Source organism: Lissotriton vulgaris, chromosome 9 (assembly GCF_964263255.1).
Source record: "Lissotriton vulgaris chromosome 9, aLisVul1.2, whole genome shotgun sequence".
Classification (NCBI taxonomy): domain Eukaryota; kingdom Metazoa; phylum Chordata; class Amphibia; order Caudata; family Salamandridae; genus Lissotriton; species Lissotriton vulgaris.
This window is the reverse complement of record NC_141697.1, coordinates 1,057,050,929-1,057,063,217: the sequence shown is the minus strand read 5'-3', so window position 1 is coordinate 1,057,063,217 and position 12,289 is coordinate 1,057,050,929. Positions and strand designations below refer to the sequence as shown.

General features: G+C 39.2%; 1 protein-coding gene across 2 annotated transcripts in view; it reads right to left on the bottom strand.

Annotated features, from left to right (window-relative positions):
- FBLN2 (fibulin 2) overlaps positions 1–12,289 on the bottom strand; it is a 632,659-nt gene that overhangs the window by 101,712 nt on the left and 518,658 nt on the right. Inside the window, exon 10 of one of the 2 annotated variants that reach the window (XM_086939012.1) lies at positions 5,249–5,392. The exons of the other annotated variant lie outside the window; for it this stretch is intronic. Within the exon in view, the coding sequence (XP_086795138.1) occupies positions 5,249–5,392 (144 nt within the window). The remainder of the gene's footprint in view (positions 1–5,248; positions 5,393–12,289) is intronic. 2 annotated transcript variants of the gene reach the window in all.

Sequence of the window (12,289 nt, the reverse complement as noted above, 5' to 3'; positions counted from 1 at the left end):
TGAGCGAGATAAGGAGAGCAATTCCAGATTTCACCAATGGCAAGCGACAAAACAAAGAGAAATGCTATTGTTGGAGTTTCACTAGTAATACTGATTACATGATGCCTCGGAGAGGCAGCGCATGCGCTGCCTACGCAAGACCTAAAAAGCGTAACTGTTCACGGAATACAACTGAAAACCGTCAAAAACAAGTGACTTTTCGCACTGGCACTATTAGAAAAATATACATATTTTCCTCTCCCTCCCCAAAAAGTTTTGGGTGTTGTGTTCTTCCCACCTTGTAAAGGGATTTACTCCTGCCCTGGTCAGGAGTAATTCTCCAACTATTTTCATGGTGGAAAACATTCAGAGAGGAGTTAGTGAATGGCCATGCAATGGCATATTTGTATGGCGTTCACAACCCTTCAAGGCTGAGCACACATTGAAATGCTCTGGATGGAATGTATTCTTGCATAATAGTATGCTGTTGTGTGATAACGGTCCATAGAAGTAACATTATTTAAGACTTCAAGGTGATCTTTTCTGAGTTCCTTGGAGTTGTAAATTCTGCCATTTGCGCCTGTAATATAGCCTTACAAGTGCAAATCAATTTGAGAATCTGCCCATTAGTATTTTAAAGAAAGGTACAGAGGGCCTTATTTATGAGGCCTTGCGACAGTTTTGCACTGCTGTTGCGTCACTTTTTGGGATGCATCAGAGGCGTAAAACATGCCCCCTGTTGCGCCCTATTTACAAAGTGACGCATCTAAGCAGATGTCTCACTTTGTAAACCCCTGCGCTACATTATACCTGCGTCAGGTATAATGTATGCAGGGGGGCATTCCCATGCAAGTAAACCTCATAGAAGTGACGCAGTGAAATTTATGAGATTTCACTGCACCACTTCTAGGACGCAAATGCATCACTATCTTACACCTGCCTCACAGCAGGCGTAAGACTGACGCAGGCCCTTCATGTGAGCGGCTATATTGCTGGAGATGTGTCACTTTTGTGACACTCTCCAGCAATGCGTCACTTTTGCGCCTACAGATACGCCAGAAATACTGACGTATCTGAAAATACTTGCGACATGATGAGACATACAGTAATATGACGCATCCATCATGTTGCAAGGAGGGCACAGTGAGAAGTGATGCATCACTGCATTATCTAGCAAAATTGTAAAGAATGAGGAATTAAGAGTATTCCTCCTCACCACATGCTCTGAGGCAGCACACTGCTACAGCACTACAGAACCTGCCCATCAGGAACAGTTGTGCTATTTCTGAGCATGCTCTGGTAGTTAGTGTCTTACTTATGTGGACACATCGTCGACCTTCACCTCTGTGCTGCCTCTTACCATGGAATTAGTGCTATTGTTCTTTGTTCTGTGAAGCTCTGTGGTGCTTCACTATGCATTTGCGATTTGTGCTTCATTTTCTGGTACTGTCCTGCCTGACGTGAGTGCTGATATTTCTTCAAGTGAGAGTGTGCTCTCCATTTGGTCAAGACCTGAGGCGGTATTAACCGAATTATGAATTATTGTTTACTACTTTCTAATGCTCATAAGATTAGGTTACTGACCTATGTAAAAAACAACTTCACACAATTGGTAGGATAGAGCTATTTTTCATTCCGATATCTATTGATGGTCAGACCAGGTTATTTGCGAAAAATTAATTACTGGAGCATACAGTGGAGCAGACATGGGAGGGTGAGCGGAAGAAGAGTGGGGTTGCTGATGTACTTACCATTGTGCACCAGACACAACATCGAACCATATCTGTTGAGAGTGCCTAGCCACCAAAAATATCTTTTGTTGAGATTCAGATTAGACTTGGCCCATTTTCTCGTGTCCTACCCCTCTAATATTTTTTTTCTGAGAGGGTTCTGAAGCTATGCCAATGTAATGTAGTTACTCCATAATTCCAAATGGATATTTTCTTTTTTGTGAGCTTTATAAAGAACAAAGAAATCGGTTTCTTTAAAGTCACTTTTGAGAATTTTTTAAATCAGGGGGCCGCATTTATGAGAAATGACGCATCGCTGCGTGAAAGCAGCGATGCGTCACTTCTCAGTGCGCACTCCTTGCGACATTCCTGATGCGTCATATTTAATGTATGACGCATCATGTCGCAAGGAGTTACAGATACGTCAGTATTTCTGACGTATCTGTAAGCGCAAAAGTGATGCAGTGCTGGAGTGTGTCACAAAAGAGACGCAACTCCAGAAATGCGTCCTTTCACATGGGGCGAGCCCCATGTAAAAGGGCCTGCGTCTGTCTTACACCTGCTGTGAGGCAAGTGCAAGATTTTGACGCAACGGCGTCCTAAAAGTGACGCAGTGAAATCTCATAGATTTCCCTGCGTCACTTCTACGACCCTTCCTTGCATCAATACGCACCCCTTGCATACATTATTCCTGGCTCAGGTATAATGTGGTGCAGGGGTTTACAAAGTGACGCATCTACCTAGATGCGTCACTTTGTAAATATGGCGCAACAAGGCACATTTTTTATGCCATTGGTGCGTCACAAAAAGTGACGCACCGGCGGCGTAAAAGTGACGCACAGCCTCATAAATGAGGCCCAGGATGTGCAAAAAGGCCTTAGAGCACATGAAATTGCTCCAGACAGATCAAATGTGTATTACGTTACATAGCTGTCCTGTTCACGTTATTAAATATAGGAAATTAGTTGGGAAATAATAATGAGTTTTTTTACATCCAGTCTTTTTATTAATGGAATCTTTTATTATTAGGGTCATTGTTTTAAATCTGCATCGTAGCTTTTTATTACAATATGTATTTTATGATGAATTCTCTGTATGTATTACAGTCAATTAATTAATTAATGGATGTTCATAATGCTTTGTTTGTATGCTTTTATGGTTGTTTTAAACCGAATAAAGTATTGATGATGATGATTATAGGCAGCGAAATGTTTTTGGAATACGTTTTATGACATACGTAGCATGTGTACGGTTGCATGCCACACCTGCTCTTGATGTGATCAGTTGGGACTAAGGTCGATTTTCCAAAGTTGTGTCTATGCTTGGTGAGATACACGGGTTAGTCAGTTCCCAGGCTTCATGAGGATACACACAGCACAACTAATTGTCTACGGCCCTAGAATGCTCTCCAGAAAAACTGCAATGTCCTTATTAGATGCAGTGTTGTGTTGCCTCTTTATTCTGAGCAGGTATACCTAAAACACCTTCGGCTCTCTCAACTACAATGAATTGTTTACTGAATCTACCATACATATGTGTGCTTTAATCTTGGGACACTCTTTCGAATGCATGTGCACATACAGTTAAAACAGGCATAGATGAATGCACATGAACAGATTCATGAGTGTGTGGCTGGATGGAGAAATAAATTCCTGTATGGGCGGAATTAAAGGTGGATATATGGATGAACCATTTTATTGATACAAGTGGATACACAAATATTTACATTGATGGAGTAGATTGATACAAGAGAAAAGAACAGAAATATGTATTTGATTTTTATGATGTTGACAATTTGACTTGTTATCTGCTTTTAAGCACATTATTGTGTCTCCTCCTTTGACAACTGACAGTGTTATACATTTATTGTTGCAACAACAGTGGGTTTACACTTTAATTAAATATTTTTCTACACCATGCACAAAAATGAGTCTAAAAAACTGAAAGCAGAATTCTAATATTCTACGGTGAGTATTTCTTGCACTGTTACACACAACTTTTATGTTGGATGGGTAGAGGAGACTGAAAGTAGCCAGCGTGAACAAATGAATGACCCACTTTAGGGTAACAAATGCCTTGGAAAAGTAAACATAGAAACAGTTGCAGGATAAGCAACCAAATCCGTTACATGAATGTTCAGAAAGGAAGGCTATTATTGTAGAAATTTCACTTGACCTATTGCAAATGGTTTCTGCAGGATCAGCATCTGTTTTATTCTGGCCATAAGGTTATGTGGGTCCAGCAAAAACAAAATAAAATCTATGAGATTAGGAACCAATAATCAATTCCAGGGTGCAACTGAAATAAAATATTAAATTATCCAGGCAAGTTAATACTATGTACAAACTCTCATATGTCAGTAACTTATCGGAGCCGCAATAATTTGCAGCTGATCAAATGGAATTTCTAACAGATTAGGAGTAGGTGAAAATTCAGTATTTCTGCTCCACTGACACACTCAAAAGTGACATAATTACACAATGAAATCAACATGGCATGCTTATGATTTGCAAGGGAGCAAGCAATGCACCTCTATGTATATTCAGTTGTAAATGATTAGAAAATGATAATAAACCAGAGTTTCGGAATTTTTACCTTCCCAAAATATGTGTAAAAAACCCACAATTTGGCAAATATCCTGAGGCGTAAGTACACAGTGTGTGCTTCAACTTCCTGCAGTACAAGTACCATGGCTTGTAGGTCTGGCAAGAAACATACGTCAGTCACAGAAGATTAAACAAAGTCAAATGAGATTTGCCCTTGCATCATCAACCACATTGACCGCATAATGTAGCTTTATGCTATAGGGCAAATATAGAGTATAGCTGTGAAGCTGTTCAACTGAATGGAACAATTTCCATTCTCATGTTCTGCAGAGGTGTGTCGAATGGCGCTCTTACATACCTGCCAACCTGAACAAAAATCTCACCGTGTGAGGAGGGGGTGGGGCCTTGGAGGGGGCGGAGCCTCGTGCCAAGACGCACCTAAGAGGGACTGTGTAGCCCCAAAACAGCCCTCAAGACCCCTCCTCCAAAGACTACAAAAAAAGCTTGCTGAGGCTGGTACCAATTTCATGGGCGTCTTCTCATCCCTTAATGGACGTCAGCCGTTCAAAGCCTCGCAAAACGAGCTTGAAAGCCACAATTTACAGTGGTATTTAGCTTAGTGGAACCGTGTGAGTTGGAATGTGTGCTCTTAAAAGAGTAAACTCCTAAAAACGTTTCAAAACTGTGCTGTTTTGGCTTTTATGCAATCTATTTTTCCACTAGTTAAGACCATAAATTCTAGAAATCACTCCTTGTTGCAACTGTTACAATCTTCAGCCTAAACAATGCAAATTGATTTACTACATATTAAGATCATTAAATTGGAGGTTAATGCCAAAGGAGAAAATGAAGCGTATATGTTTCTAAGAGACTGACAGTGGCATAGCGATGCTGTAGCAGAAATGCTCATAGAGCCCTTTAGCACAGTTGGTTGAAATGCTTAGCATGATGGAGTGCGGCGCTGTCGTGCATGGCGGAAAGTGATTGTCTTACCGACACAATGCCTATAGATGTCGTTGTATATAAAGCCCTCTGCGCAGTTCACTCTCTTGTTGACACAGTCAAATGATCCCAAGGTGTTCACACATAACTCTTGACTGGAACAGGTGTGAATACCTGAGAGGCACTCATCAAGGTCTATGTTTGTAGGGCGTAACCAAAAAGGGAAAACAGAATTCCATTAGAAAGGTTATGGGAAAATGTACATCTTTCTTTGAGTACCTGTAGGAAGGTTGTATTCTTGTGGAGAACAAGATGTGGAGCTTCTGTTGAAACAAATCAAGTCTGTAAGTTATAATAACAATGTCCATGTACAAGTGTGTGGGTGCAAACCATTGCAAACTGCACCCAAAGGTTGTTTGATCTAGAAGTAAAACAGTTAAACAAGGGGCAAAGGATGTGCGAGCTTTTGCACATACCGCATCTATTTTCTTTGATTATCTAGGGCCCGATTCACAGAACTAACTTAAGAAAAAATCCTAAACTTACTACTATTTTGGTATTCACAGAAGGCACTTACTCATTTTGGTATTCACAGAAGGCCCTTATTCATTTCGGTATTCACAGAAGTTAGGAGTCCTAACTTTAGTATTCCTAAATGCCTTCTGTGAATACCGAAAGTCTTAAAGTTAGGATTTTTCTCCATTTAGGAGTAGTAAAGTTAGGACTCCTAACATTACTCAACATTTTTGGTCGACTTTTAGAAGGAATAGTAACCGAAGTAATCTGTGTTTTAATTAGAGTCCAAAACAACAAAGATAACTGGTGTCCTCATATAATAATATATCTGATGTCACCCAAATTTAGTGAATAAGCAGATAGTGTGATTAGAGTCACAAACATCCCATAAATTCTTAAGAGTAGCAATAGTGTGCTATACTCTAACACAAATTAAATTATTTAGTTTTGCTAATAAAGTAGAATGATTACCAATGAAACATAGGTAACTACTCTCTATAATGTATCAAATAAAATATACAAACTAATGTATGCAGGCATTTCTAATTCAAATTGTGTACGCCTACTTCTGACTATGTATACATGTGCAGCCAGAGTGATAACCAAAATTAAGTGTAAAATGCCCTGCACGATTTCAGATATTGTTGATTGTTCTATTTGTTTAATTTGTTGTAATGCCAACCAGAAGCATTTTAATAGAAATGTTGGATCGAGCAGCAGAAGAGGGCGCGTGGCTCCTCTATGCATTTGGATGATTACATTTAGGAATTATACAGACATTCAAAGAAAGTGAACATGAATATGGTAAACAAACTATCTAGACGGCATTCTACGGTAGGAAAATCACACTTAATAATACTTTAAAAAACAGAAAAACCTGTTACAGAGTACATTTTTGTATGGTTTTAGGAAGGTATAAGGGCAAAAGTACTCAACTGCCTTTGCAGCTGCCATGTTTACCTTTATCCCTGCAGGTTCCTCTGTATTTATGGTGCTGCATGGCAACCGTTTGGCAGAGCCCCTGAAATGCTCTAATGTTAGTGTACCATGAGATTGTGAGACATAGTCAGGGAAAACGCATGCTGGCCTCTCCATGTACAGTAAATCCAATGATCTAAGGCAGATTGGTGCCTATTTTTACTGTGTATGAAAATATTTGTGAACATTTATATGCATAGGTTTTGCTTTAATGACCATGAACATCAGAACTTGTACCCTCAGGAGAATGTTTGCAAACACCAGCAGCCCACCTCTCACTGGTGTTACCCTTGGCAGAAAGTAGCCATTGCAAGATGGTTGATGATTGCAACACAGAGAAAAACAAGAAAAGAGCCATACACCACTTTTCCTACTCTCTTGCTCGCTTGTCCTGAATATTTTTTGTAATTTTTTTTACATATTTTTATTGGGAAAGTTCATCAATATACAAAATTCATTAACATATAGCAGATGAGGTCAGCAAAATTTAACACAATCTCACCACTACCAGCACCGTTAAAATTGAGAGCATACAGACAGAGCATGATAAAATATGATCATTTTAACCAATCAATCACCTAATTACCTTTAAAACATTTAGGGGCAGATTTATGATGCACTTGCGCCGCAATTGCGTCACTTTATTTGACGCAACTGCGGCGCAAACAATGCGCCCTATTTACAACGTGACGCATCTAGGAGATGCGTCACGTTGTAAAGCCCTGCGCCATAAGGAGGCGTTCCTGCGCAGGGGGGGGCGTTCCTGCGCAGGAACGCCTCCTGAAAGTGGCTGAGTGAAATCTATGAGATTTCACTCAGTCACTTTCTGACCAATGCTGCGTCAAAACCCTGCGCCTGCTTGAAGCAGGCGTAGGTCTTGATGCAGCATTGTGTAGATGGAGCACCCCCGAGACTTGCTGGAGCTGCGTCGCGCTTGCGATGCAACTCCAGCAATGCGCCACATTTCCGGCACAGATGCGTCACGCATCTGTGCCGTTTTTGCACCATGGTGCGCCGCATTATAAATGCGGCGCACCATGGGTGGCGTAGCTGTGGCGCACGTTAACTGGCGCATCCCTCGGGATGCGCCAGTTAACATAAATCTGCCCCAAAGATTCTATTAAAGGTATCAACACATTACACCATAAAACCCCACCTTAGCCAAATATTTACCACAGCTTAAGAAATTTCCTATGTGACCCAGATATTAATGGTATCTTTTTCCCAGCTCCTTAATCCTATTTATTTTGGATCTTAAATGTTGAAATGTAGGAATTTCCTCAGACAACCATTTTTTGAGAATTAAAGATTTGGCTATTAAAGTCACAATGTACAGCTGTTTTTTCAGTGGCAAATCGGCTTTAAGTTTGGGAGAATACCCAACAATAGCTGTTTGAGTGTCTAATGGTTGTTCCTTGTCCTAAATACTTGCATAATGGAGATCTACAACGTTTCCCATCAGGGCAGGTCCAGTAGAATGCACGTCTGGCTAACTGTTAGTAGGCTGTAGCCCCAACAATACTTTAGGATAATGGCAAGCAGTGACTTTTTGTAAACCACTCTGAGGATAGTATCTTTACCAACTTGGTTTGTTGGAATTTTTTTATTTAGAGATGCACAGTGTCATTGGCAGCGAGTGTGTTGCTGCCTACATGTCAGTGCATGGACAAATATGCTGGGGTTTCTCTTCAGTTTACCAAACACATTTTAGGCCCCAGGCCTGCATAGGCCCTGCTAACGTAAGTGCTTCTGTAGCCTGGAACAAGTACTCTCCAAATTAGTTAATCTAGTTTTCCTTTGCCAGGTTACTTTAAGATACCTGTTTGATTTGCAACAGAATTGCTGTGTGTTCCTTTGTGATTGCAATCACCAGGATTATGAATGTATGTGAACCATTAGATAGTATCAGGTGTATGTTGGAGGTTTGCTTGTCTTCAGCGTTTATTCATGATCATGTACAGTTTGCAAATATTACACGCTTGTGAACAATGTATGACCAACTCAATGGTATTACTGTAAGTGATTTTTCTTATTGCCTTATCTTACCCTTTTATTTATCATTTCTCTTTTTTTATGGGTACCCCTGTTTGCTAAGTGTTACATACATTATTTCTGCACTAAATTTAGCCCTTGGTACTGTATATATATATATATTCACTGAAAAAACCATAGGTTATAGACCATATATAGTTAGGAATTCGCATTTACAAAACCTTATTTTACTCACACAAAACCATTGAAATTCCATATATAGTTAGTTGCACTAACTATATATCGCGCACCCGCAATCCACTGCTGATGATGTCACATATTACATCATTCATGACATGGTCAGTGACATCACTGATGACATCACTGATGACATCTCAAATGACATCACTGATGACATCTCAAATGACATCACTGATGACATCACTGATGACATCTCATTTGACATTACTGATCACATCACTGATGATATCATTCATGTGATAATACGATGAACCTCTTCAGAGTCTAATATAACCTTAGATACAATCAGTGTAAACAGACACTCACAGACTGTCACTCATCCATGGAGTTACTCACACACCTAGTCAGTCATGCAAAGAATCAATCACACCTCCATTTCCTCAACTATACAGTTATACAAACTTTACTTATTCAAACATATACTAACACATATTTACTCTCTTATACAATCCCTGATACAAGTTCACAATGATCCATACAGCCACTCACACATTCACTGGCTCTTATGCACAGTTATTTATATATGTCAACTCTCACATGTACTGTGTTTTACATATGTACTTACTTTGACATGTAGCACTGAGATATCCATTCACTCACCAATACACTCATGCACACAGTCAACCGCCCATACAGCTGTTTCCACATGGACTTTTGAAACCAGACATCTAGTGAATCAACTGCTCACACATCTATGCACAGAGTCATACACCTCCCAGCCACCCACACACACACTCAGTCTCCCATACAAATACTTGGGCAACCAATCAATAACCCATATAGTTACTCACATAGCTACTTATCAACACATGCAACAGTTTACAGAACAACAGACATAATGATGCACAAATTAAGACAGTTTAGTCACTAACCCATGCACTCAGTGAGACACATTTAATCACTCACTCATACAGTCAGTCATGCACCTACTAAATCCTTCATCCAGACACTTATACATCCACTCATTCTTCAATATGTAAGACATATTTTAACTTTACAGAAACATACAGTCACTGGATGTTGTCATCAGTGATGTCATCAGTGATGTCATTTGAGATGTCATCAGTGATGTCATCAGTGATGTCACTGACCATGTCATGAATGATGTAATATGTGACATCATCAGCAGTGGATTGCGGGTGCGCGATATATAGTTAGTGCAACTAACTATATATGGAATTTCAATGGTTTTGTGTGAGTAAAATAAGGTTTTGTAAATGCGAATTCCTAACTATATATGGTCTATAACCTATGGTTTTTTCAGTGAATTTTCAAGGTTTTGTAAATGCTAATTCCTAACTATATATGGTCTATAACCTATGGTTTTTTCAGTGAATTTTCAAGGTTTTGTAAATGCTAATTCCTAACTATATATGGTCTATAGCCTATGTTTTTTTCAGTGAATATATATATATACATACATATATAAACATATATCATCTGTATATCTATATAAATACAAACATAAATGCATGCATACATATACTTATATGCATACAGATGCATGTTATTTACATGAAAGTTGAAAAAACACTAATAAAAGCAAAGCTAAAAAGCCACCTCATTACAAACAGAATGGCTTTAACTTAAACGAGGGCGAGATCTATTGCATTTTCAATGCTTGTTTACTTTGGTTCCATCAAGAAGGCATTCAGATGTGTCACACATTTGCCATAAATTCTGAATGTTAGCACTCTAGTTGCACATTAGATCACTGTAGTAAAGCTACTGCTCACCAGGGACGTCTGCTGCTGGTATTCAAAGTGCATGTTTCAGTCTGCATGTCAGAATTTTTTTTATGAAATAGAAGAGGATTTGAGAAGTCACTCAAAATGATCCCTAATTTTTCTTTCTGAAGCACTAATCATACTTTCTATGGCAAAATTAACTCCCTCATGTTGTTCCTTTTTAAATTGAGTGTTTTCAGACTTACCACTTCATTCCAATCAAGATGGCTTCTGGTGTGCCATACTTTTGTCATAAGTAAGACTATTAGCGCTCTAGTTGTTCTTTAGAACACTCTGGGACATTCTGTCATTGGGCTATACTTGGGGTACATCTGGGTGATATTTGGGCTACATTTAGGCTCTTTTGTCTCTGGTGGCCATCTTGGGAGACTGTATGTCAGAATTTTTTAATGAAATTGAAGAGGGTTTGAGAAGTCACTCAAAATGTGCCCTAAGTTTTCTTTCTGCAGCACTAATCATAATTCATATGGCAAAATATACCCCCTCATTTTGTTCCTTTTTAAATTAAATGTTTTAAGAGTTACCACTTTATTCCAATCAAGATGGCTTCAGGTGTGCCATACCTTTGTAATAAGTAGGACTGTTAGCGCTCTAGTTGTTCTTTAGAACACTCTGGGACATTCTGTCATTGGGCTATACTTGGGCTACATCTGGGTGATATTTGGGCTACATTTGGGCTCTTTTGTCTCTGGTGGCCATTTTGGGAGACTGCATGTCAGAATTTTTTAATGAAATAGAAGAGGATTTGAAAAGTCACTCAAAATGTGCCCTAATGTTTCTTTCTGCAGCACTAATAATACCTTCTATTGCATAATATACCCCCTCATTTTGTTCCTTTTTAAATTAAATGTTTTAAGAGTTACCACTTTATTCCCATCACGATGGCTCCAGGTGTGCTATACCTTTGTAATAAGTAGGACTGTTAGCGCTCTAGTTGTTCTTTAGAACACTCTGGGACATTCTGTCATTGGGCTATACTTGGGCTACATCTGGGTGATATTTGGGCTACATTTGGGCTCTTTTGTCTCTGGTGGCCATTTTGGGAGACTGCATGTCAGAATGTTTTAATGAAATAGAAAAGGATTTGAGAAGTCACTCAAAATGTGCCCTAATTTTTCATTCTGCAGCACTAATCATACTTTCTATGGCAAAATATACCCCCTCATGTTGTTTCTTTTTAAATTAAATGTTTTAAGAGTTACCACTTTATTCCAATCAAGATGGCTTCAGGTGTGCCATACCTTTGTAATAAGTAGGACTGTTAGCGCTCTAGTTGTTCTTTAGAACACTCTGGGACATTCTGTCATTGGGCTATACTTGGGCTACATCTGGGTGATATTTGGGCTACATTTGGGCTCTTTTGTCTCTGGTGGCCATTTTGGGAGACTGCATGTCAGAATGTTTTAATGAAATAGAAAAGGATTTGAGAAGTCACTCAAAATGTGCCCTAATTTTTCATTCTGCAGCACTAATCATACTTTCTATGGCAAAATATACCCCCTCATGTTGTTTCTTTTTAAATTAAATGTTTTAAGAGTTACCACTTTATTCCAATCAAGATGGCTTCAGGTGTGCCATACCTTTGTAATAAGTAGGACTGTTAGCGCTCTAGTTGTTC